Here is a 25,731-nt window from a genome sequence, read left to right on the forward strand (position 1 = left end):
AGTAGGGCCCCCACGAACGGACCTACGCACCATATAGCCGGCAGCAATAAAGGCTAGCCGCGCGCGCCCACTTACAGGCCGCCAGGCATAAAGGAAAAGGAGCCCCCAATTAAGGGGCCCGAGCAAGGGACCATCGCGAGCCCCCTCATAGCAGCCGGGGCCAGCCCCGGGGGGGGGGGAAGAGGGAGCGGGGGGGTAATGTAAAGGGCTTGGCCTAATAAGAAGCCCGGGGCGCAGCCCCGGGCGCAGCAACGCTACGTATGGCTACGGCCCACGCTGACTCATGCCCGCAGCCAGTCACGTAGGCCCGCACGTAGCGGGCGCCGCGCGTATAGGGGCTACTCGGCATACAACCCCTATTTCCCTCCTCTATAGCACGTAAATATCAACAACCCGACCGGCTCCTGCCACACAGCGCCGGCCCCATTACACGGCGTTTTCCTACTTTTCCTACCGCTATATATATTATATATCCTCTAGCCTCTTAACGTCTCTTACTTTACGCCGCTTAAGGCAGCCTATCGTCATGCCCTCGAGACCTTCATTATCTATAATGATACGAGCCCAATTAGAAAGGCTATATTTCTCAAGACTTATTATAATGCCCGGAAGCTTACTCTAACGGTTAGGAATATATAAGGAGGCTGGCGAGGGTCGGGCTTATAGCTAGTCAATATAGCTAAGCCCCTTATAAGCCAGCTCGTCTTATAAGACTACGATCTAGCCTAATAGGTCTCTAAGACGCTAAAAAGGAAGCCGAGCCTAGAGATATATCTATTATATACACCACGGCGGTTATAAGAGGTACGTAACTTCGTTATTAGGCTCGTCAAGGAAGGAGAGGCAACCCAGACGATAAGGCGCTTATTTTGCAAGGTCGGCCGCGGGCTTAACAAGCAGAATATTGCTCTCGCTAAGGCCAATATAAAGATATAGAAATTGGAGTATCAATTAGAGCGTCTTCGGCCTCCAAAGAGATAGAAAATTAAACTCGATTCGAATCACCGGTTTAGTAACATCAAGCAGGTCATTAAGACAAGGGAAAAGATAGCACGAATGCTTAACCCAGCGATACACGCCCGAGTCAACCAACAGCGCGAATTTAAGTCCCTATGCAATGAATGGCAGCTTTAATAGTCACGATAATATAAAAATCGGTCAAATTGGCCGCATTTTAATGTTGCAATCGAAAGTCACGATGCATGCATTATGGTGTTGTGAGGGTGCCCGAAAATGGGTGTGCCCGAAATTGGGGGGCCCACGTTAGGCCCGCAGTCCAGCCCGGTTTCGTCGCCGCGATCTTTGTGCCCCCTCACGACCGCGACGTCGTTCGATTGACTCGTCACTTACGTACCGCCTACTACAGTCTCGCCGTCGCCAAAGGAGCCCCAGCGATAGAGACCAAGGCAGAGCCAGCCAGCTGCTCGTGTGTTACGACGCCCGCAAGGAAGAGCCTCCTCGCGTCGTGCAGAGGCCAGGCCAAGCTCGGCGCGCCGTGTCAGCTGTCTGTCCCTCCTCCCTCTTGTCCATCTTCTTGTTCGTCTTTGGAGATTCCAGCTGCAGTGTCAGCTCCCCTTGCCTCGCACCACTTCTTCACACTGCCCGCCTGGGAACCCAGTCGCAACGCAGTCCTGGCCCAACCCCGGGCCACCCGTGCCACCCGCAAGCCCCCGCCGGCATTTGCCCCGCCGCCCGATGGACCCGGCCCCTTCGGAGCTCCAATGGGCCACAGATCCGGAACTTTGCCCCGCCTGGCCAGCCGGCTCCTCGCTTGCGGTGCCCCGGCTGCCGTCGACGCTCGCCAGGCCGATGCGTGATTCGTCCGAGCGCGACAAGCTTTGGCCCAGCATATGACACTTCCTCGTTCACCCACGTACGTATACTGTACGTACGTATGGGCGTAAGGGCGCGGCACCCGGATGAACGTGGATGCACATGCCGATGCAGTCGAGAAGGTGCGCCAACGGCATGTTTGAGACTGTCTACGAGCCACAGGCCCTGGCCCGGCAGGATCCCAGGTGCTGACGCCCTTGGTATTCTTCGTTTTGCCTGCTACGAAGTACTAACGTAGTATGATATAACAAGCGTCTTATGCTTGCTCCCATGCTTGGGGCCTGCAACGTCCCGCGTAGTAGACAAGGCAAACGCAGGATAAGCCGCCCCTTGTAGCCGACGGGCCTTGTTTCAGCAATCGCGGCTACGCTTCGTCAGCCCGAAGCCCACCTCGTGCTCGAACAAGGCCCTCCCTTCGCGCAACAGGACATGTTCCAAGGCCGGCATCGCTCCGGCGCAGGCATGGCCCTTGTAAGTGCTGCAGCCGAAAGCGTCGGCAGATGGATGGGCTCCTCGCCATCTGGTTGATCAATGTCCGATGCTGCTCCATGTCGGTTGTTATCGCCAGTTATGCACGCACGGACAGGTGTGTCCCGTGCGCCTCTAGCGATCGCACTGCAGTAATTCCTAAGAGATGCTCCCATCTCCTCATCTCGAATTCCTTCCTCGGTCACTTCTTGGGCAGCTTGTACTTGCCGCCTCCCAGCTCCAGGTCGCCCGCGGCCACCTTCTCGCCGAGAAACTCCTGCAGCTCCTCGTTGCTCCAGGGGCAGCCGTCGGCAATGAGCATCTTCATCATCATTGAAATCTGCCCGAGCGGCATTGCCGGACTCGAGTTGGTCAGCATACCCACGATGAACTGCCAGTAAATCGTGCGACGCTCCTGCTCCTTGGGATCCATCGTCTTAGCCTTGCGCGGCGAAGGCCGGACGACCTCATCCTCGCTCTGCGCGGCTGCCTCATCGCCTTCGTTGTTTGGTGCCGCGTTGGCGCCGTCATCGAGGCGTTCAACGACAGTATACGTCTGGTTTCCGACATCGCGCAATACCTTCTTCGACACCCAAAACTTGAGGGCAAGCTGCAGCAAGTCCTCATCAATCATGATTTTCTGCCATATCTCGTTGAACGTGCGCTGCTGGGGACCAGGCGGCCCCGATCCGTCGTCCTGAAAAGCATATATGACAGCAGCCTCGTACGTCTTGCACTCGAGCTCAACGGAGCGATCCTCCAGATCCAGCTGCACGGTAGCTGAGCCGAGCTGGTCTAGCCAGCTTAGCTTGCGAGACGACTTGAGCTGTTCGAACCCGGATTCGTAGCTTTCCTGGATCGCGGCAATTGGAGGCGGCACTTTGAATCCCTCCTTTGGGAGACTGGGCCAGAACAGCCGGGACAAGATCTTAGAGTGATAAGTCAGCGCGTCTTCCTTCGCGCCATCTCCGGCCCGAAGGCCTTTGCGCAGTGTAGCGTCGACGCGTCTGGAATCGTGTATATCCTTGATCATGACATCGCAGTTCTGTAGAGCATTCTCGCCGTATCTCTTCTTCAGCAGGCCGAGAACCTTGATCTCCTGTTGGAAGCCAGTTTGGCTCGACAGCAGACGCTCGGCGATGATGAGCTGGAACTCCTTGATAAAGATGTCCTGTGATCCGAGGGCGTTGATGAGCGTGCCGATGACGTCTTCGTTCCTGGGTCTCTTGTAGTTGACGCCAGCATCGACAGGATCTGGCACCCACGACATGTCGTTCCAGTCAAGGTCATAGTCGTCGCTATGAGCCCGCTGCTGCTGCGACGTGTCATTGAGCATCACTGCCAACTCGACGAGCCTGCGCTTGCCCTCGTCGGTGTCGGCGGCACGGGGGTCAGAGAGCAAGCCTGTGACGACGATGCGGATAGCGTCATCTCTCTGACACAAGTAGAGCTGCAAAGCGTGGACCACTCGGTCAAGTAGGACTTTCGAAGCATCAAGCGCATGGAATGTGCGGATCATCGAGATATAGGTCTGCAGTATGTCCGACGTGGAACAGCCTGGATGCAGCAAGCGCCTTTGAAGTGAGGCGGAGAAGGTGTCTGTCAGTTGCAGGCGTCGTTGAGGGGTAGCAACCGCGGAGCGAAGGTCATCGAGGCCGCCCTTGCTGTCAGGCCAGTGCAGGACAATGTCAAAGAGCTCCTCCATGCGCAGTGTTGCCAGCCGTCCGATGGCGACGTCTTTCCACTGACTGACGTCGCTCCACGAAACACGGCCGCCTATGCGACTGAAGACCTCAACGGCCAGGCGACCGTAGCAGCGCTCGACCCAGTCGCACAGATGCTCCAGGCAACCAGATGTCACTGGTCCGTCAGGACTATGCAAAGGCTCTCGGGCCGTCCACACGCGCGAGTACGTATCTTGGACAAACTTGCGCATGCAACTGTCCATGACTTCGGCGATCAGGACGTGGAACTTGTCCCCCGCCAGGCCAACCGTTTTGAGAGACTCGAGAAGACTCAGAAGCTCCTCGCGGGCAGCGGCCGATTCGCGGGCGTCCTGGCTAGAGGGTGGCTCGGAGCCCGATTGCCTTCGGCCGACATGCAGGTTACTGGCCAGGAGGCGGTAGAGAACGCCGCGTAGCGCATTTGTCAGACCCGGTGCCCAAGAACTTCCAATAACGGCGTGAAGATCTCGTCTGAATTTGGCCACGGCAGCAGCACGGGCGGCGTCATCATCGATGCCTCGGACTATCAGCGTCAGCCCATATAGGTACTGGCGGTGGGCGGCCTCGAGGGTCTGTATGCTGCCGAGCAGAATCTGCTGCTGACCCCCCTGGGCACAGCAGGCAGCCAGAAGAGGCAAGACATGGTGCACAAAGTGCTGCCGCACCTGCTGCGTATGCCAGTGAAGAATGTCCTCGGTGTGCGCGGCGCCAGGGACGCTGGTGCCGGGGTTTAGCAGCAGGGCCAGGGAGTCGTGAAAGATGTGGTCAAAGTCTTGGGACTCTGGGGCGAGAGTGCCGAAGGAGTCCTCGACGGCGACCGAGGAAGGAAGATGGATGCGCGAGGTGACAACGTGCCAGGCGCGATCCCAGCGAACCTGATCGCTGATGGGAGGCAGAGGCACAGGCGGCGGTGCATGTGCGTGAGCTGGTGGGCCGCCAAAGGGCTCTCCGGGCGCCGACGAGGCGAGCAGAGGTGTGGGTTGGGAGACGTCGGCCTGGAAGACGGAGCGGAGCACCTTGCGCCTGCGGGCGCGCATCGTGGACGCGGTCATGGTCGCCACGGCTGGCGATGTTGATGGAGGGAGGGGTCGAGGGGACTCGGTCCCTCCACTAACCTAAGGAGTGACGGGAGCACCGCACACCTCAGTCGAGGCCGCGGCGGCGAACTGTTAATGGCTTTGACGAAGCCGGGCTGCCGGTCTCCGTCGCAGAGCGCTTCTCCTGGCTCTGTCCGACCTGGCGTCGGGTACGGTCGGTCTGGACGCCTTTGATGCGCTGCAAACCAAACATAACAAACGGCGTCTGCCAGAGAGAGGTTGAGGTGGGTGCGTGATGTGTGTGGAGCGGCGGCACCCAATAGGTAACGTTAGCTGGATCCCTGGGAGAAGGTACGGGCTGGTGTGGAGCCGCGCCGCAGCGGGTTGGGCGGGCGGTCCTGTCGGTCGGCAACATCCATAGTAGGAGGTACTATCTCGAAGCGCCCCAGGCGAGCAATTCCCTGCAGCTCGGGCAGAACACGGCTGACGGCACCCAACACCTTCACGCACAGTGGCGGCGCTAAGCGAGCTCCAGCGCTTGGTACGCCTGTTACAGGGGGTCGTTGACGCGACACGCGCCGGGGCGCTGCGCTGTCGCGTCCGGTGGCCCTTGAGCGCCAATGAATGCCCCTTGTGTGACCGTGCTACAGCTCCATCAACCGCATGTCAACTTTGCCCTGCCCTGTCCTGTCCTGCCCTGCCCTGCAGGACGGGCGGCTGGCCGGCCCTGGGGGAACTGCAGACACCCCAGGCGCGGGCCAGGGCTAAATCCTGCGAGGGGTGGAGGTGCTATCCACGGGTACGGCATGTTTGGTACATGCCTGTGCCGCCCCAGGAAATCTCGGGTCGCTAAGGCAGGCCTGCCCTGTACGTAAGGTACTACTAGGTACGCATTGCGGGCTGCATTGTCCGGTGCAGCACGCCCGGGCGACGGACCAGCGCTCCCGTCCCTCCCGGGGGGTCGGAACCGCCACCACGGTCAAATCAGTCCACTTTCCCGTCACTGCGAGACGTGCATCGTACCCCCCCGGCCTACCTTGCCCCTGCTGGCGCTGGACCTGGCGCTGGCATGGCATGGCACTGAAGCCCAGCCAGGACGGGTACCTTAGTACTGCACATGCCCAAAGTGCACAGACCCTGGGCTGCCTGCCTGCCTGCCTGCCCAAGCGACTTGCCTTAGATTGCACGGAGCCGGTATTAGCTGGGCTCCAGTCTGTCCATCATCTCCCTCGGGCTTCCTGGCCACCACCACCCCTTCCCTTCTCCCCTTCCCAAACCTAGCATCCCAGGCCTCAGACTCGCATGACACCACCACACGCGGCCTGGCCCCGCGTGCATGACGACGGCCCATGGCCACTCGTGGCCGTCATAATAGTATCTGCAGGCCAGCGACCGAGCACAGCCCCTTTTCGCTGCTATTGCAGGGAGGTCATATCAAAGGCAAGCTGCGGTCCCCTAACTAACTACTGGCGCTTCTCTCTCGGTCGTCGACCCTACCGTACCCCTACCGTTCCTCCCAAGGCGACGTCGACTCAAGCACGCCGACACGTGCGTGCTCCCCCAGACCGTGGGCGTCGAGGCATGGCAGCGTTGCACTCGCTCCGTGTCATGAACAGTGGAGAGGCAATGGCTGCATGATCGTGAACTCTCGCCTGCCTGGTGTAGTTGAGACATCGTCTGTTCCTGCACCGCTCGCCTCCACGAACCTCTCTCTGCACGCAGCACACCGCATCGACGGTCCTGGTGCGGTACTGTCGCAGTTTACCAATGCTGCAAGCCAGCTCCGGACAGATGCCCCGTCACCAGAACGACTACGATCAGCACGTCACCCCAGTCGTCGTCGGCAGAGTCTCGGCGGGAGCGTCTGCGCCAAAGAGCCAGCGCCAGACTACCCCAAGGCACGGAGGCATCAGTCTCCCCGTTGCGTCGGCGTCCCCGTGGGCAGGGATGCAACCCCCCAGCACGCCCTGGAGCTTCTTGCTTCCCTCGACGACCGAGAGCGCCCGTGTACGACGAGGACGCACATCAACGCAACCAGGCGGGCGTGCCCTGGCAAGACACGCGGGCCCAGTCACACACGGCACTGGCCGGGGGGGGATGTTGCGGGAATCCATCCCGTTCCCCTGGGCCCAGACGAGCCCCTCCTCTTCCTCCTGGACCTTTCCGGCACTCGGGGGACCATGCGAGTCCCGGGCGAGCCAGCGCACACGAGTCGTGTGGTTTCCATCTCCTGTCTGCGACGCTCTCGGGAAGATTGATGGACCCGAGACGATGGGGCGTCGTCGGTGCCACCGGGCGAGTGGGCTTGCCCTGCTGTCAAGCCAGATTGGCAGCCCACTTGTTCACTGTCGGGGCCAAAAGATGTCATGGATCCTCGCTTCGTCAACCAGATACTGAACCGCAGCGCTGCCCACCCTCTGTCCCGCCGGCCCCACTGACCAAACCCCCCTTAGGCTTCCCGCCTGTGCCATCCGACATCCCACTCACGCCCCCCCCCCTTTCTCCCCCCGTTCCCCTGGAGCGACGTCAGGGGATGTATTGAGGCTCGCGCCACTCACCGTGTACTTGCGAGCAGTTCGCAAGCTCTTCACAAGCAAGCTCCCTTCCCGGACTGGCATAGGCGACGATTCGACAACCGTGGGGGTAGCTGCCCTCCATCTTCCCACTTTCCTGTCTGACCTAGCGCTGGCCGCAAAGACGAAGCACCACCGCCTGTGCTCCGGCTCTTGAGGCTGGCCGGACTGACTGGCCAGCGCGCGGCCCCCAAAAGCCGTCGACATGATGCATCCAGGCCTGAGACGGTCGAATTACGACAGTGGGTGAGATTTGGTAGCACCCGAGTCACGAATTGCCCAATACAGCGGATCATTCTGACTGACTGATCTGGCAACGCTGGTGTCGTTACCGCGGCGTAAGCTGTGGCGCGTGGCAAAACAAAGCGGCATAAATTCATACCTCACCTTGAGCAGCATCTGCGATACTCTAGAGCGCAGCGCATGGGACTAATGTGGCACGCCGTAGACCGCGGGCAGCGCCATCGTGTGGTCCTCGAGGCCAGGGGGCGACTTCTTGTTTCACGGCAGTTGTGTGGGATCAGAATCATGCGCCGCGAGATTCGGGCGGTCCCAAGCTTTTGCGCCCATGGAAGGTCGCTGTGCCTGGCTGGCCCCCCCAGGATCCGTCAGATCTTTGATGCTACCAGTACGTACCTCGTGGATGAGGTGCTCCGTTTGATGCGCTTGCTCTCATTGCAGGAATAATATTTGGCTTGTCCGTCCGCGCTCTGGGGACGTGTCTCACTCACCTCATGGGCGTTTCCCTCTCAGCTGTCCTTGACGAGGCGCGCACCTCAGGGTCGCACAGGGAAGGCGCTGTCTCAGGCTCACGTCTCGCACAGGAAGGCCTTGGCTTCCAGAACGTTTTGACCGCCCGCGGCGGCGGTGGCGGCGCGCCACACTCTTGCACCTACGTAGTAGTGCTGACGACGGCTGATGTAGAAGCTTCCTTTGCTTCGTCCATGGCGCCCGCGATCACCCTCCGTCCGCGATCGCCCCCAAACAGCCTTGGCCCTCCGCGTGAGCCTTTTCTTGACCTGGGGTCGATGGCACCGAGGTTTGTCATACTAGTCCGGCATCTGGCTTTCTTTGTTTCTCGACGGACGCAGACAGTGAACGCCATCCGAACCTGCACATATGTCTCTGGCACGCGCTGATTGATGTACTTATCCAGGCATTCATCCGTCGAGCCGAGCCGGTCAGTGCTGAAAAGGTCAGTCTCGCCGCATTCTCCTCCATGAGGCGAATGGTATTCTTGCATCCGGCACGCCGAGGAGGGTCGGGAGCTTGAGCTTGCGGGCCACGAGTGATCGACGGGAATATGGGACCACAAATCGCGCCTCTGCTCGGGATGCCCTGTCTTAGTCAATCGTCCACACCATCAACCCCGTGGCCCGTCCCCTGGCCTCGCCTGGCCTCGCCTGGCTTGGGATAGTATCGCGCCACGCTTGCCATCCACCTTGCTGGACAATCGACATCTTGATTAGCGGGCTCAGTCTTTTGGCCCCCCTCACGGGCAGGCAAGGCCCAGGGCAGGGCCGGGCAAACCCTGGGCGTGCGAGTAGCAACCTCCCCCCATGCTATTTGCGTGTGGGCTGTGCCGCCCTTGGACGTCGATCGACCTGGGGAGCCAGCCGTGCCTCTTGCGCCAACGGATGATGCCATGCGTCCGGAGCAGCGCCCGTGTCGACCGGACGTCAAATGGTCCATTACTTGACCATTTGGCACGTCTTGCAAACTATCTGGGGCATCGGACCACGGGCACACCCCTCATTCTGGCCTTGGCCGGGCTGCTCACCCATCCCACCCCGTGGCCCCCGTCCGCCGTCCTCCCTCCCGTCTCCGCTTCCGCCTGGATCCCGTCCTCGGCATGTTTCCGACACACGCCCAACCCGGCGCCCATCCTCAGGCTACTAGCCCGATGCTCAATGCTGGCTGGGCCTGCGCCTGCGCCTACTCCTGCGCCTACTCCTGCGCCTGGCCTGACTGGTTTTGGTCTGATATGGGATCCATCAGAGCAAATGCACTTGCTGTATGAGGGGACTGGACTCGCACCTCCACCACCACCACCATCACCGCCGCCACCCTGCCAGACGTCATGCGTCTATGTATGCCCGCCGCGTCCTGCTCTGTTGGGCCAACCCGTCGTGGCCCTCACAAGGTTGTACACGCTCATGCTATTCGCAGACTAGGCCGCGCGAGTATGACGCCCACCAATGGCGCAGGCTGTGCTGGGCGTTGGGCCGTCGTACAACATGGCAGAATACCCGCCGCTACGGGCGCCGTACCTAGTCTCGGCGGCTGTCTGAAATCCAGAGGCATGTTGTTCGTTGGCCTGACATCCGCCGGAGCAGCGCAGCGTAGCGCAGCGCAGCGCAGCACAGCACAGCACCGCATAGCACAGCACAGCACAGCGTAGCGTAGCGCAGGTGATGCTTGGCAGCGAGCTCACCGTGCGTTCCCGTTTCGCGCGCGTCCGTGGGTCGTGCGACCACTAGGTGTCCGAAGACCCCATGTGGGGATCAGTCGCTGCAGACGTACTTCGTACTAGCCACCGCTATTAGCCCACGATCGAATACAGTTGTGGCATCCATCGCAGCGTAGTATTCCAGCGTACGACTAGCCATTATTGCCAGCCGGGATCACAACACTGTGAAAGCCCCAAGAATGTCGGTCGTCTCGGCACCGGCAAAGAAGAAACTATCGAGAATTTGGTTTGCGACCCTATCCCGAAGGGGCCAAAAAAAGAACTCCAACGCCTCCCATACCCCGCCGTCGTCGAGTCGTCTCTGCTGTCAGCATACAGTTGGGTAGGTAGAAGAACACCAGCTCGCTTCGCACAAAGAAATCAAAGGATCCACTCCGTCCACCTGCCCTTGCTGGGGACCGCTCCCTCTAACCATATTCAGGCGGCGCGCGACGACCGCATCGTATGTTCTGTCTCGGCCCGATGCCACTCTGAAAGCAATGCGCCATTCCGTGGAACTCCCAAGGTCCCTAATGATGATGTTGATACAGTGCCCATATCTTGTCGGACTCAAAGCAGCTCAAGACCATGGGCAAGATGAAGCCCTCGTGACATGGATGGGCTGAATGGAACGTAGTTCGGTCAGCAAGACCGAGACCGCTGCTGCCGATCCTAAGGCTTGCGAAAACGACCCTGGTCCCCGTCCCCGTCGGGACCGAATGCATGGCGGCTGTGCCGCATCGATGTCTGAGGCTGACAACCGCGCGCGCGCGCGCGAGCGCATGTGGGCTCCCCTCGTGCTGCAGTGTCTCATCACGTCTTTCGGCGCTGCTTGCACTTGTCGTGTAACAAGTGCCCGTTGCGCGCCGTCGTTCTCGTAAACTCGGCACCGCAATTCGGGCACGATGCTTTTGCGGCCTGTCCTGACTTCTCGCGCTGGTGTCGTAGCAGATTGCTGAATGTAGAGAATTGCCGTCCATTGCATCCATGTTCCCAACAACGAGGCTTTGGTCGGCTCTGCACAACCCGAACGTGACCACCCTCCTGGCTAGCTTGGGTTGTGGTGGGCGGCACCGCGACTGATTGCATCGGATATAGCATCCCAGCATCTTGGGGTACCGTTATCGAAGAAGCTCGGGGGCTAAGTACCATTCATGTTAGGCAAGTGACGAAGGAAATCTGCACTTTCATTCTACTCACGCAAACTCTCCCGCGTAGCTAGGCGGGTACTCCATTGCAACGCCGTAGCCGTGTTGTCTGTTCACAGCTTGTTAGCTTTGAAGGTGGCCGCGAAGATGTTTGGCTTGCGAGTCGCCTTACAGAGGCTGATACGCTGATGAAAACATTCCGCTACTCTGAGACTGGTCCGCCAGGTTCGGGTTGTACGGTTGCAAAAATGGCGCACTCCCAAGCGCTCCCGCTGGTGCTGCCATCAAGGGCACCGACGACGGGGCTGTGGTGTACACGGGAAGGCTGATGGTATTGGACACCTCGCCCATAGACATTGGCGGCGACGTTGTGTACGAGTTGCTTTCAGCCCGCCGGAATCGAGCAGACATTTTTGAATCTCGTCGGACCTGGTCCCTTTGGCGTTTCAGCTCCTGCAGTTCTGGAGTCATGGTTGTCCGAGGAGGACTCGAGGCGAGTGACTTTGTTTCGCTCGGAGGAGTCATGCTGGGCTCAGATCCACTGATGATCGAATTCAGATCCGTGCCGAGAATGCTGTTGCTGCTCGTTGAGCCAGTGTCGAGGGGACCTGCCACCGTCGTCAACATTCGTTGCTGCGAGGCTCTTGAGAGACGCTGATAGGAACTCCTACCTGGCCAAGTAAACGTCGGCCTTGGACCCATGGTAAACGTCGAATCAAATGGCATAGCGACGGCACTAAGATCTGGTCAGTCAATACGATCAGGGTTAGCTTTGCAAGTACGATGCTATCGTACCTCATGCTTGCAGCTAGTAGGAGCTGGCCACCTAGGAGCAATCTGTTCGTCCAGAGTCCAGGATCTAGTGAGGCCCGAAAGTTGGCGCCAAACTTCTTTATGTTGGACGTCTCTATCAACGACCACGGAACTTCGCCTTAAAATAGTCAAGCACAGCCTGATGACTGAGAAAAGTGGTGTGGGTAGGTAAGCAGCCAGCGCTGATGATAGGCGGCAAGCTGGGGACGGCTTTTGGCGGCGGGAACTGTATCAGACTTGGGCACAAGGTGCTGAGTATGCAAACCACTGTCGATGTCGCGGCAGTCCAATGCTAGAGAGCCACGATACCCAACGACCGGCCTATCAGAACGTGAGCAAATCCGGTCATACTCCGTTGCCAGCAATCACGCCCAAAATGCGTCCCATAGATATGTGGTGGACTTACGGGGCGGTAGGGATAGAAAGGCGTACGGTCGCGGGTGTGGCTTCCTTGTAATGACCGAAGCTTTCAGGACCAGACTTGGTTGGGACGAAGGAGATACGGCCGTTATTTGTATGGCACGTTCTGCCTGGGGAACAAGAGAGGCTACACGCCGCTGAAGATGTGTTCAAGTCCCGAGAGAACAATCTGTGAAGATGTTCACCAGAGCCGCAATCCGGAACAGGGCAGCCCAACTTATATGAGGTAAAGATGGCAAGGAACAGGTGGAGTTCTTCACAGCTTAGTCTTGCACATGTACAAGTAGACGCCAGGACCATGACGAAGGGGCAGCGGGATGAAGAGGGACTAAAACTGCCGCCCGAGAAAGTGAGATACAACGACAGGAGGGTATGGGTCGAGCAGGCTAGGCAGAGTGCGGTTGGGACGGTGGGCAAGGGACTGGTATGAACGAGACCAAGCACAGGCTGGACAGGGCCTGTTGACTGCATGCTGGGAGACTGGCGGCAGGGTTGCAGGGGAAGCAATACCCACACCAGCGATGAAGCCACTGGAGAAGTAAAGGAGGGCCGGGGGTATCGTCTCTTGGGGCATGTCGTCAGCGAGAGTGGGCACGGGGTGGAGGTACGATACAGTATAACAAGGCCGTCTCCCTGCGTCTCTGGCCTCGTGTGCGTGGCGTGAGCGTGATGAAAGTTACCCGGCACGGAGGGTCGCCGGAATCCAAAGCCCTGGGCCCGTTGTACCGTCCTTGTCGTCTTCCGGGAAATCATCAGCGCGCAACCGCAGGGAGCAGAAGCGGCTAGCACATGCCACTTGACACTTCGGCCTGCCTGTCTTGTCTGGACGACGTCCACGATGGTGCGGCCGGGGGGAGGGATCGATAGGCTCCAGGCTCCAGGCTCCAGCATTTCCGGCCCACCATAGCCCGCGCTTCTGACGACAAGGGCGGTGCCAAGGGCATGGTGCTCCAGGAAAACCCAGGAGACCCACGGCGCCGTCCGGCTCGACTAGGGAAAAGTCGAAGAGGCACAGCAGAAGCGTGAGCTCGCTCAGTGGAGAGTCGAGCACGAAAGCCTCAGGTAGGGTGGGTGTGTGCAGTAAGGGGGTGCGACATTCATTGTGGCCCCGAGGTGCGTGAGACGACGAGAGCCGAAAGCTCGACTTCAAACCAAGGCTGGGCTAGTCGGCGCCTCCGCGGGAGGCTAATGTGGTGGCCACACCCGGGACCACTTCCCAATTCCACGCTGGGGAGTGAGCTGAGCCACTGAAAATCGGTCAGCTCGCCTTACCTCTCTCTCTCTTTGTGCTCTCCACTGTCGCTCTCTCGTGTGCCACGTCTATTTGAGTTTCTTTATGGTCGAGCCGCGGGGGTCATGGGTATGATGCGAACAACATCGGGGGGCTTCGGCAACGACTTCGTGCTGTTGCTGCAGCTGTTTGGCAACGTTTCTGGCAAGTTTGGTGTTTGGCGGCCGTACGGGACCGATGGTTTTTTTTTTTTTGGCACATGGGAATCGTGCTTGCTGCGATGAAGAACACCCAGGTTGTTGTGCTTCTGTCCTGGCCCCGGAACGTGCGCAAACGCTGCTTGTCACGAACAAAGGATTCGGATCCCTGCCACCTGGTGGATGTTTAGCGCCCCTCTTTGGTGGGAGGGGATGACGACGAAGTGCTGCCACGACCGCTGTCGCTGGTGCTCGTAGTGGTGGTGTTCCTGCCTCCCTCCTTGCCGAAGGCCACAGCTGGCGTTGCACTGTCTCTGACAGTTCAAGCGAACGGCCGCAGTGACGGAAGTGTTGGGTAGTCTTCCTCGACGGGGGCGTTGCAACCACATCAAACGACTTATCAATCCGCTGTGGGAAGGGTGGCCTGTGACGAGTCGGCGGTGTTGGTCAACATTGACGCCCCATCCCGCGCGTAGTTGGCCACACTGACCCGAGGTATAGGTAGGCTAGGTCGAGCGCGCCGTTGCCGGCCAGTATTTCTTCAGCATGCCCTGGAGGGCCGGCGTGGGATCTGTGCGTACGCTTCCGACCCCGCGCCTACTAGTACCACAGCGGACCGGTACGCGAATCTAGTGGTTGCAATCTGTGGCACGCCTTCTCTGCTGGTCCCTGACGGCGGGCCCAAAGGCTGTGGGGTTTGGCTGGCAGTCTTGAGTTGATGGCAGCAGGGTCAGGTCAGAGCGAGACCAGGTTGGCTGATGCGGGCAGCCAGTCCAGGGACCATGCTCGTGGGTGCCATGCCATCGTCGAGCGAGGAACGGATGGACTGTCGTTCGTTTCCAGATACATACTGACCTCGTGGCAAGTTCCCCACCAAGGCCCAGCATGCGTATGTATCTGGTGGCCTGCAGCACCCAAGCATCCAAGGTGGGTGGTATCGCGTCGCGAGGACACGCTCTCTCGTCCGAGCTGGTGGTCCCAAGGTGACACAGAGAAAGCAATTTGTGGAACCCGTGCATCGGCGGGCGTTTGATACCAGGAGGCAAGAGTCGGCGTATCCGAGAGCTCGCGTGGCCGTTAGCTTGGCCTGCCGGCCGTCTGTAGCAGCCCAGGCCGCTTACTGAACGGCCGGCCGCGCTTTTGCGTCGACCTGACGAGACGAGCCGTTCGGCGCGCCGCCATGTGGCGATGAGCGCCGCATAGGGAGGTAAGGTAAAATACGTTGCGAAAGAAGGGGCAAACTCAAGTTGGGATTGTGAGGCACTGGCAGGCTCATCAGGACTTTCTTCTGCCCGGCTGGGGCCCTGCACCTCATGGAACTCAACACAAGCGGATGGGGAAACATGTCCGTGGAAGCTTGTGTGGCGGTTGCGCCTGCCTCCTCCTTCTCCTGCCTGCCTCCCTCCCTGTCCATCGTTGGCCCATGCAGGAAAGCGCGACCTGCTGCGGCCTCACTCACTCACTCCCTCTCCATCCCCCTCCCCAATTCCGGACACGTCCCCCCTCCCTCTCTCTCTCCCCTCTCATACACCTATGAGGTAGTTACTCCCTACCCCTTGAGGTGCGCTATGGTCCATGCTCCGGATGCCGTTATGTCTTCTACAGGTACTATCACCAACACCCCGCTTCGTTGACATGCACGCGATTGACGGCCCAACCACCTCTCTGACCTCATTCTTCTTGACCACTACCAATCATAAGCCGAGGCCCTGCAGCACCCTCTGACATATGTTCAGCATTGGCTCGTCTACTTGGCACCAACCGCACCGAGCCCGGCCCGGCTCATGCATACGTAGCGACCGCGACTGGGATGCCGACACACATAATAATCGTCTCCGCATTGCCACGGCCCAACGAGGCCTGTCACACTGGCGACACCCGCGGGCTGGCGGCGTCTCGTTGTTGGAGGTGAAATGGTCCACATCGTGCAACAACGCTCGAGCCCGGGTTCGGGACTTTGCTGATGAGCCCCTCGGCTGTTGAAGATCTTCTTCAACCCGCCCGACTATTGCCTCAAGACTCGTGGGACTTTCTAGGCAAGCTGTCCGATGGAATGACCAGCTGAAGGTACGTAGGTACAGGAGGAGTCCGAGGAAGAGAGCAACAACGAATAGCCAGAGCAATGCCCTGCTGGGTCGAGGCGCAGGAGAATATGCCGTCAGCAGGTGACCATTACCACAATGACTTCATTGTACGTCTGTGTCACCATGCAGGCAGTGTTATTCCTCAATACCTGGAAAGCGATGAGAGAGACGGCGTCTAATCGATCCAATGTAGGCATCAAATCGAAGTAAACGCGGCAGAGGTTTGTCCGCAGTGGTGGGTGGGGGGCGAGCTGCCAGGATCAGAGAAAGCTCTGACAAAAGGTCATTGGCGTGGATCAATGGCCCTTGGAGTACTTCATACAGCATGGCGCCGCACGACAGCCCCAATCGGAAGATACCAAGCCTATCCACGTCGGCTCGCCCGGCTGTCGCTAGCAACCTATTTACGCTGGAAGGGGCGCCCTCCCCCCCTCCTGGACTTGGACCTCTGGTCGAGTCTGGGCTGTCTTCAAGCACACGGTCCCTAAAAGGCCTTGGGGGTGCAGGGACAAAGCTGTCGACACGGCACTCCGAAGCGCGTGTACGATGCCTGGATCCGCGAATGCAGTTCCAGCCCCGGAACGCGGCCCCTCCGCCAATAGCCATGACAACGAACCACACGCCTATGGGACAAGGATCTACACGTTGCTCGACGCCATGTGGTTGTCCACGGCGAATTGCTTCCTTCCTCGGCTGGGGGCTCTTATAGTGTTATGAAGATGCAGCGGGCGTTTGCGAAAGACACCGTCGACGGGTTTTACTGACGGTGGCCTTGTCTCGACAGAAGCCGGCACGAATCAAAATTGGCAATTCGACTGTTAGTACTGCTGACTGGTCTTCAGGCGCTGATGAGAGTCGCATGCTTCGTCCAAGCCAGAGTGAAGTCCGATGCAAGTCGGACAGTCAGATGTGCCCCCCATCGGAAGTTCAGCGAGGCCGTCCCTTCGACGGCTCAATAGTTGTGGTCACGCTGGCTCGCCTGGACGAGAACCACGACGCGCTTTCATGAGCTCTCGGCGAGCCAACGCAGGAAAGGGTCGGGATCGTGCTGTCCAAGACTTGCTCACCCCGACGTGGGCCCGTCGGTCCGCGCTTCTCGGCAGCGAGGTGCTCTGGTTGTCGGGCCTCCGATGGTGTCTGTATGAGCATCGTTCATACAGAGGTAGCCGCGCGGCACTTGCTGTGTCCCCGTCACGGGCCCATCGAGGACTCGTGTCTGACGATACCCCGCGGCTGGTTGACAGCCTTCACGCTGGGGAAATCCATCCCAGGCCCGCACTAGACACACGGGAGCGCTGAATCCTGAAGATCCTCACAAGGACACCGATTCTAGCGTAGCCCTACGGGAGGAACCCCCACCCAAAGTGTCCACCCTGCACTCTCCGGGTGCAGGTATATCGTGTGGTAGGATGGTAGGGTAGGCAGGCCAGGCGTGTTCTGGCCCACCCGAGACTAACTAATTAGCCCATGTGCGCGCCACCCCACGCCAGGCCAGAAAAGACACTCCTCGATGCCCAGCACAGCAGCGCCAGCAACAAGCAGGGCCGAAACCCATCACTGCCGAATTCGAACGTGCCAAGAGAAGCGAAGGTTCACACTCTGCTTGGCCAGAGATGGCTTCGAGTAACCCCCACACGCCCCAGCAACCCGCAATGCTTGCCTGTCGCCCACCCACCGATGGCGATTACGCTTAGGTATTAGCGTACAACCCTGGCCCTTTGGTCGATGCCACGCTTCGGCTCCGAGTGCCCGAGCCTGGGACGTGGCTCCCCTCTGGCGTCCACCCCTGTGTCTGTCCAGAGAGAGTCTCTTCTCGAGACCGCAAGGCGTATGTGCGTGGTTGGGCCCACTCCAACCCGGCGCAGGTAGATTCAGGTGAAGCCTTCGGCAAGGTCCCGCCACCCCAAACTTCGCGCAACCCAAGTCTGATGTCCTGCTCGACCTGCCTCGAATGTTCGCACTAATATCGTGCGCCGAATATGCCTTCTCCGTATCTCTCTTTCTCCCTCGAAGCGAACCAAAAAGAGTCTCGCCTCTTCGTGGTGGGGGTTACCCGCTTCGCGGCAAAGGTACGAAGTACGTTGAAGACGAATCCGTGACACGAATTTCCTGTACTGTTTCTGACGTGCTCACAGTGCCACGAGCTTCTAGAGTAGGTACGTCCAAAGCAAGGCCGAAACCTGCGGCAAAAGAAAACCGCTGGCTGTGGATTCACTGGATTGCGACAAAAGTGATAGCAGTGACCCGCTTTCCAACTTCTTCAGCCAAGCTATGGCATCCGCCAGTACCCATGACTGGCCACTCTAGGCAACAGAAGTCTTTGGTCGATGTCTCGGTTCGATCTACTAGAAGCTCTCGTCATGTCATCTTCCTAGTAGGGGAGCGGGTATACGCGGGTGTTAGCCAAGTCACCCTGAACGGCATATGGCGTCTTGGTGGCAACATGCTCCGTACATCAAGGCGACGGGGACGGACAGCAATTCAGTTTGCCACAGTGATTCCGCTCTCTGCGCACAGCGGAAGACATCTTCTCTCGTGGCTCTGCTCTGTCTGACTACGAGGTGGTAGCCAGGGATGCCAATCCTTCAGGTACTACCGTGGTGCCCTAGAAGGACGATTTGCTGGTGTGCTCACCACACCGCTACCCAGCCATCCAACCTGGAGCTGGAGAAGCTCGCCCCCAACTTCTGACGCTTGAGTCTAGCTACCCAAGCCGCCCTCGGAAGCTCCTTGACCGAGGCTGCATAACTTCGGGCAGCACCAGCTTCGGCATCAGGGATCGGAGGGCTCGAGCCTTAGGCTTGGAATGTTCACCCCATCGTGCATCCATGCTCCCTCGCATCACATGTTCCTCGAGCGCCGCCCGGAGCGGCATCAGAAGGTGCGCCACTTCTGTTTGGTGGCGAGACCAGGCGATCTACTCTAGTTCCGTTCAGGCTGCCTACACGGCGGGATCGGGGAGGTATCTTGTCTCGTGAGGCCATCGAATGCTGCTCCGTTCAGCCAAGGGGCAGGCTGGGGAGTTGACCGTTGCGCGATTGTGTTGGGAAGAAAGGCGGGACCCGGCTTCATACGCACCGACCTCTCGGAGGAGTGTCCCAAACCGCTCTCAGGTCTCAGAAAAGCACAAGGAGAGCTCGACACATTGTTAAGCGCTCTGGGCTTTACCGATGGAAAGCTGCTCCGCCGATCTTCCTCACGGCGCATAGTTCACGAACGGTACGAGTATGGTTTGCTTCCTAGGACTGTCGAGAACCATACAGAGTTACAGACTCTGAGTGGCTGCTAATATGAGCTCCGCGGTGTCAGCTCAGCCGTCAGGAGCCAGGAACATGGGAGCCTGCGTTGAACCGCAGCGACTTGTGCGGGTGCCCCCAGAAGTTTGCATGAGCGCTGAAGGCGCGGGTGACCATGTTGGGCGTCCGCTCGCGATGGATAGATGGAAGCGATGCACGTCTCGGGCTCATTGGGGTTGGCTAGTGAGCAAGTTCTCGGTATGCGTCAGACTCGGCTGAAGGTTACGCGATTTCGTACATTGATGGATACAGTGCGGCGACGTGGGGACGTGGAACGAACGCCCTGGGGCGCATCCAAAGACGGCTTATTCGCGTCGCCGTATCTTGGAGGAAAGATGGACGCTCAGCGACTCGCTACAGCACGACGGCGACGGCTGCGCCCGCAGCTCACTTGACCATACTGCTTCACGCTCCTTCATGGTTCGCAGAAGACTGGCCTTGATGGCAGTGCTGTTGCTGACTGCAATCCGAAATGGAACGACCTGGAAGACTCGACTTGGACCTTGGAGAGGTGGTGAGCGGACACGAAGGACACGATCCAGCGGCCCCTGTCGTAGCGTCAGACGGATTAGGTTTCAAGCTCGGTCGCTATTCAGCTGAGAGGTCTGCTGAGCAAACCAAAGCAGGTATGCGCTCTCACGACGCGGCCTGCAGGTCCCCGATGGGCGCTAGAATCTCACCCTGCCCCCAACAACTTGAGCTGATGCAAGAAGCGGGGCCAAGTATTCGTTCTCCAGCAAGAAGGAGACGCAGACGGTGAGAATGGCACACATGGCACGCGCGTGGGCGCAAGGTTCACCTCGACCAGGGGGAAGCATGCGGCTCAACGCACTCGAAAAGCTCAGATCGGCAGTGAGACAGGTGACGATGCTGCACCTGGAAAGCACAGCCCGTACCGAGGACCCGCCGCCCTCCACAGCGAGACGGAGATCGACCGGCAAGACGGATGTATCAGCACTGACAAATTGTCTTGTAACGGTTCTGATGGGCGCGAGCCTTGCCGCAACTACAACAGACGATGACTGCTCGACGTGATATAGTGCGTGAGAGTTATCGCGCCTCTTGTCCCGTCATGCCTTCGAGGCCACCCCTGAAGCAAACTACGCGGATCTTCTGGCGAGTAGGGACGGCATCTCTTGTCGCGGAGTCGCTGTTTCGGATAAGATTGGTTCGCACTGGTGCTGCAAGCCAGAAACCGAACGTTTGTGAGTGCGATGAAGGCCAGTCTTTGTCAAGGAGTTCCGCTGCGGACCAGTTGCTCGAATGGCCCGGCCGGGTATGAGCGAACAACCAGGCAGCCGCAGAGGCACCGCCTCTGCTTCAAGGTGGGAAAGTGTGACATGGCCAACGGATTCGATGGGCCATGGTGTAAGGGCGGCCACTGCCTTCATGGGGCACGTTGTTCCTGATGTGCGCTTCTAAAGCACACAACTCCGCTTTCAGATGCCTCTGACGAGTTTGGACCCATGGCAAAGACAGGCTCTGGCAGCCGTTGATGCCTGGTGACTGTTGACCGAGGACCCGCGCGTGATGTTTTGCGACGGATCCAGCTATTCATGAGGGACATTGGAGGGAGGACAACTCGTCGCAGGCTGCGGCATTGTATCTTACTATGTAGGAAAAGGCTCTCGTGGCTGCCCGAGTACCATGTCGACATCGTTGTGCCTGGATAATCCGTGCGTCCAACCCACCTACCCTACACCCATTTATTATTTATTTATTTATTTTCGCCACCACCACTACGCCCTCGTACCAAATACCTCCCACACAGCGATACCGACGTGTAGTGCTAGTAAATAAAATTTCCTTTGCCTGGAAAAGCCAACGTGGTCCCAGCGTGCCGTCCAGTTCTCTTACCTCTTTGTGTTCGTCGTGGGGCTTTCTTTGGCTTTGGCGGCAGTCGCGGCCCGCGCCGGCTGACGACTGATAGCTTTCCTGATGACGTGGGGTCCCGCTCCATTATGCGAAGCACAGTGGGGGCAATGTACATTCACACCTTGTCCTCAGCGGCCACTACCTTCCTTGCCTACTGTACTTGCGCCTGGTAGGTAGCGTTAGTACCCAGGTACCAGTACAGTGGAACGCCAGGCGCGAGCAGGCAGCTCGGGCGCCCACCCAGCGCGGAAAAGGCTACTATAAGGCGCCAACGACGTTCCTCACTACTAGTAGGTACGAAGTACCTAACGGCGGGAAGAGGCGCGGACCCGGACCTCAGGCTGTTTTCCCTCCTTTACAACGAAACGACCAGCTGTCGTCGTCGTCGCTGTCGTCTGGCCAGAGCGACGCCGCCGCCCGTCATCGTCGCAGGCACATATTCGTCTTCCCATCCAACCTCGTGCATCTGCAACTCTTTTGCGACCTCCCGATCTTGCGTCCCCTCAGTCCGTCCTCGAGCCGCCGCCGACCCGAGTCTGAGCCGAGCAAGAGCGCACGGCGCCTCCGTCACCAACGCGCGCGCGCGCGCTATTAACCGCCCCAAATCACGACCGACGAACCACGCCCAGCGTGTTGCGCGACGAACAGAAACGACGAAGAGCAACAGCGCCCACAGGTGCAAAGACCGGCGGAAACCCCACTCCCACAAGGAACGACTACTATCCGAAAACAACACCTTCACCACCAACCACTACCACTACCAACAGCAACAGTAACAGCAAGAAAGACACGTTGCGAGCGCAAGCGCAAAAAGAAAGCGAGGGAAAAAAATATATATAAAATACGCAAAAGAGGGCCAAGCCAACCCGCAGCAACACAGCCGTCATGGCGTCCTCCTTCGTTACCGACCTGTGGGAGTCCATCTTCACCCCAGGCCCCACGCCGCCCCTCCTCCGCGCCGCAAACGCCTCCTTCGCCGCGCTGCAGCTCGTCCTCGCCGCCATGCTCTACGCCACCGGCAGCCTGCACTGCGTCGTCCTGTCCGTCCTCTGCGCGGGCCTCTGGTGGGCCGTCAACTGGTTCGCCGCGGAGCTGGCCGTCGTGCAGCGCGAGCAGAAGCGCCGCCAGGACGACGAGGGGGAGAAAAAGGAGAAGAAGAAGGACGGCGACAAGGATAAGAGGTGGCGCGGCGGCGGCGGCGGCAGCAACGACGACAGGACGGACAGGAAGAGGGACGCCGGCGCCGGCGGCGTGGACGATAGCAGCGACACAGAGGTCGAGACGGGGAGGGCGCGCACGAGGGGCGGCACCAAGGCTGCCGCCAGTGCCGCCGCCGCAAGCCCCAGGAGGGATCAGCAGACGAGCGCGGAGCTCAGGCAGAGGGTCCCGGCCCCCGTGGCGGGCGGCGTGTCGCCCTCGGGGACGCAGTCGAGCGCGAGCACCGAGGATGAGTGGGAGAAGGTGTCTGGGAGCGAGCGCGAGGGCAAGAGCCAGGATGAATAAAGTAGAGTACAGTATGTATATAGAGCAAGGAGAGGTCGGCGCGCAGAACTAAGCTACCGTCAAGGCCAAGTCGTTTGGAGATGCACGCGGAAAACAGAGGCGCGGAGATACCCCTGAATGCTTGGAGCGCGTACCTGCGTCGAAGCGTGGGAGCACACGTGGGTGCCGCATCTGCACATGGCTGTCACAGGCGCGAGTTCAGTAGTGCCCGATATCAGACCGTGATCATCAAGAGACTCTCGCGTCTCGTCACATTATCCCCCCGTATCCAAGATGAACACGCAGCGAAGCCGCGCTACACGGGAACAAATGTCGCAAATCCCCAAACGCCCCCTTGACCCGGCCCGACCGGGCTCTGATCTAGACCGAGATTTCCCGTGTCCGCAACAATCTATTCTAACACACCACGCTGTTCCGTAGCAAACCCCCCTCCCTCCCTTCTCATAGATGCCTGAGCTTGTGAGTGGCAAAGGCCGCCACCACTGTGCTCATGGCGCCGATGAACAGGCACACGGCGATGGCGTTGGGGCCGCTCGCCTCCCGTCCCGAGTCTGCAGAGCCGCCGCCGCCGTCGCCTGACAGCTCAGGGCTCTTCCCCGGCTCCAGCAGCGAGAACACTATGGTCGCAATAAAGGTGCCGCAGAACTGCGGCAGCGTGGTGTAGATGTTGAGGATGCCAAAGTAGACGCCCGATAGCTCCGCCGTGGACGCGACGTCGGCGGCGTCTGCACCGGCCATCGGGTCCTCCAGGAGCACAGCGGCGTCGCCGGTGTTGGGGAGTTCTATGCCCGGCTCGTCCGACAGTCGGCGGTACGCGGCGCCGTCCTCACCTCCACCGCTGAGCCGGTTGACTTCGACGCCGAGGAGGGCTGATGGCGCCCACATGGCGATAGTCCATGGCCTTTCCGCATGCCCAACATATTAGCTCTGGGCGACCAAATCAAGAGATGTTCGGAACTTACAGTCCGCAAAGGCACACAAGAAACGTCGCAAAGCGGAAGCTCCTCGCAAACGGCGCAAACGACATGGCGGCGGCGAAGAGCAGGTGGCCGCATATCCACGTCGTCAGGAGATCGGGCTTCTTCTCGTTGAGCTTCTTGACGAACCCTGCAATCGCCTGCGGTGGACGTTGCGTGAAGCCCCCCTCGTCAGGGGACCTGACCAGCAGTGGCAGCGCAAATGCGCCGATAAAGGTGACGCACGAGTAGACGAACAGCGACGTGCTGCCGATGCGGCCCATGTCGCCGAGCGCGTCCTTGGACTGTCGGGCCTCGGGCGGCGCGTCGTAGCGGAAGTACGTCTCACCTAGCCACGTCGTGTTGTAGAAGAGAAAGGGGAACCAGCCGATCCAGGACCAGAACTGGGCCCAGCAGATGGCCTGCACGCGCGGCGGGAGGTGCCGCACCGTGGACCAGATCTGCCTCAGCACCTGCATGATGCCCTTGGCCTGAGTGGCCCCTTTGGGCATGACGAGCACCTTCTCCGTTACGGCCCAGCAGGTAACGGCCGTGGAGCCGAGGATGGCGAGGGCGGCGATGACAGTGAGCTGCTGGAACTGGGAACTGCCCAAGGTGGTGCCCAGCATCTGGACGAGGTCGATGGATCCGGCTGCATAGCCGATCATATGGCCGATGGAAGACATGCGGCTGGCTGCACGAAACATCAAAGTCAGCACTCCAATACGCATGATGACGACGCAGGACCCTGGCGCTACACATACCCCATGCCGCGCCTGTCTGTTGCATCTCGAGTGGGAGCGTGTCGACAATGAGGCTCCTGGAGCACGACATGACTAGGAAGCCTGTTTAGCGCGAGAGACAGAGAGCCATCTCGAGGGTCAGGCAGGGCTCAACGCACCGACGTTGATGGCAAAGTCGACGACGTATAAGGCTACCACGGCCAAGAATATGGTCGGCCTACTCGCGTTCTCGCCGCCGGCAAAGACGAGACCCACGAGCTCGCGCGTGAATCCAAGCACCAGCAGACTCAAAGCGACGATGACGGCGCTGACAACCATGAGCGGCCTCCTGCGGCCCCATTTAGACGTGTTCTCGTCGGCGATGACGCCCGCGATGGGCTGGACAACTAGGCCCGACAGCGGGCCGGCGATCCATATCAGGGATGTGTTGCTCTTGGTCAGCCCGAGATTCAAGAGGTACGGCGTGCAGTCTGGACTTGACTCAATCAGCAGCCATCCTTTCGTAGCACATGTTCTCGGGGGGACAGGTCCACGTACACGTCATCTCAATGCCCCATGTGAAGCTGTGAGCACCCCTCGCGGTCAATATACAACCGTGTCACATCATGGCCAGCTGGAATACGCACGTGATGCCAATCGTCGCAAAGGTCAGCAGCACCATGCGCACCGTCTCGGTGCTGCCCTTGATGGACGCCGACCCCACGAGCGTCGCCATGGCGAAGGGGGGAATACCCCGAGGGCAGGTCCGGCTCCGCCGCGGGTTCGCGCCTATCGTTCGAGAAGCCGATTGTGATGTTGCATGCGTCGATCGGCACGGTGCTCGTATCGTACGTGTCTTGGCGGGAACTGCCTCTGCGTCGGGAAACAGGGCGTCGCGTCGTGAGGGTGGAGGAGCGGGCAGCGAGCTGAGGTGTCGAGAATGCGCAACGTTTCGGGCCAGAGGGAGGCTTCCTCACTTGCCGACTGCCTTTTGGGAGTGCGAAGAGGGGCAATTGATGCCGGAGGCGACAATCTGACGGCTATGAAGGGGCCTTTAGGCAATGATGAGCTGGTGAAACCACATTAATTGGGAACGTCATGCGTTGTAGGAGGAGCACTGTCGCGTCTTGCTCGACGTGAGGTGGGATAGGTGTACAGTGTACAGTATAGGCGTCTTAATGGAGGAGCGTGATGAGTGACGGAGGCCAGCTGGAGCTATGGTGGGTCCCTGCGCTTTGGGGGGCCCCTTGCTTGCTCTGCAGCGTCCATTCATGCATGGAGACCTAAACTCGGGACAGCCACTGCCCTCCACATGGGTGGGTGGGGCCTGTATGTACCTGGCTGGAGTCGCGACTGTAGATCCGGCCTCACCTCCAACACGCACTCTCAAACTCAAGGAAAG

General features: G+C 59.5%; 5 protein-coding genes across 6 annotated transcripts; 2 read left to right on the forward strand and 3 right to left on the reverse strand.

Moving 5' to 3' along the window:
- Window positions 1-1,512: 1,512 nt before the first annotated feature.
- Window positions 1,513-5,328, reverse strand: JDV02_007074 (uncharacterized protein). Its single transcript, XM_047988529.1, has one exon. The coding sequence runs from the start codon at window positions 5,075-5,077 to the stop codon at window positions 2,504-2,506; it is 2,574 nt and encodes an 857-aa protein (XP_047844527.1). The 5' UTR covers window positions 5,078-5,328; the 3' UTR covers window positions 1,513-2,503.
- Window positions 5,329-8,369: 3,041 nt separating this feature from the next.
- On the forward strand, window positions 8,370-8,858 carry JDV02_007075 (uncharacterized protein; the record flags this gene model as incomplete). Its single annotated transcript, XM_047988530.1, has 2 exons — window positions 8,370-8,674; window positions 8,792-8,858. The coding sequence occupies 2 exons, from the start codon at window positions 8,370-8,372 to the stop codon at window positions 8,856-8,858; spliced, it is 372 nt and encodes a 123-aa protein (XP_047844528.1).
- A 587-nt stretch (window positions 8,859-9,445) lies between these two features.
- On the reverse strand, window positions 9,446-12,032 carry JDV02_007076 (uncharacterized protein; the record flags this gene model as incomplete). Its single annotated transcript, XM_047988531.1, has 4 exons — window positions 9,446-11,225; window positions 11,285-11,341; window positions 11,405-11,968; window positions 12,028-12,032. 4 exons carry the CDS (start codon window positions 12,030-12,032, stop codon window positions 10,898-10,900), a joined length of 954 nt encoding a protein of 317 aa, XP_047844529.1. The 3' UTR covers window positions 9,446-10,897.
- Window positions 12,033-21,477: 9,445 nt separating this feature from the next.
- Window positions 21,478-22,886, forward strand: PKR1 (SMK killer toxin resistance protein). Its single transcript, XM_047988532.1, has one exon. It carries the CDS (start codon window positions 22,034-22,036, stop codon window positions 22,649-22,651), a length of 618 nt encoding a protein of 205 aa, XP_047844530.1. The 5' UTR covers window positions 21,478-22,033; the 3' UTR covers window positions 22,652-22,886.
- On the reverse strand, window positions 22,807-25,480 carry JDV02_007078 (uncharacterized protein). Of its 2 annotated transcripts, XM_047988533.1 has the most exons (6): window positions 24,977-25,480; window positions 24,888-24,913; window positions 24,509-24,820; window positions 24,372-24,443; window positions 23,614-24,301; window positions 22,807-23,552 (listed from the first exon to the last, which is right to left on the reverse strand). In XM_047988533.1, the coding sequence occupies exons 1-6, from the start codon at window positions 25,063-25,065 to the stop codon at window positions 23,093-23,095; spliced, it is 1,647 nt and encodes a 548-aa protein (XP_047844531.1). In that variant the 5' UTR covers window positions 25,066-25,480; the 3' UTR covers window positions 22,807-23,092. The 2 variants fall into 2 exon arrangements, with proteins under 2 accessions (XP_047844531.1, XP_047844532.1); XM_047988534.1 differs by having other exon boundaries at window positions 24,888-25,480.
- Between the last annotated feature and the right edge of the window lie 251 nt (window positions 25,481-25,731).

Source organism: Purpureocillium takamizusanense, chromosome 6 (assembly GCF_022605165.1).
Source record: "Purpureocillium takamizusanense chromosome 6, complete sequence".
NCBI lineage: Eukaryota > Fungi > Ascomycota > Sordariomycetes > Hypocreales > Ophiocordycipitaceae > Purpureocillium > Purpureocillium takamizusanense.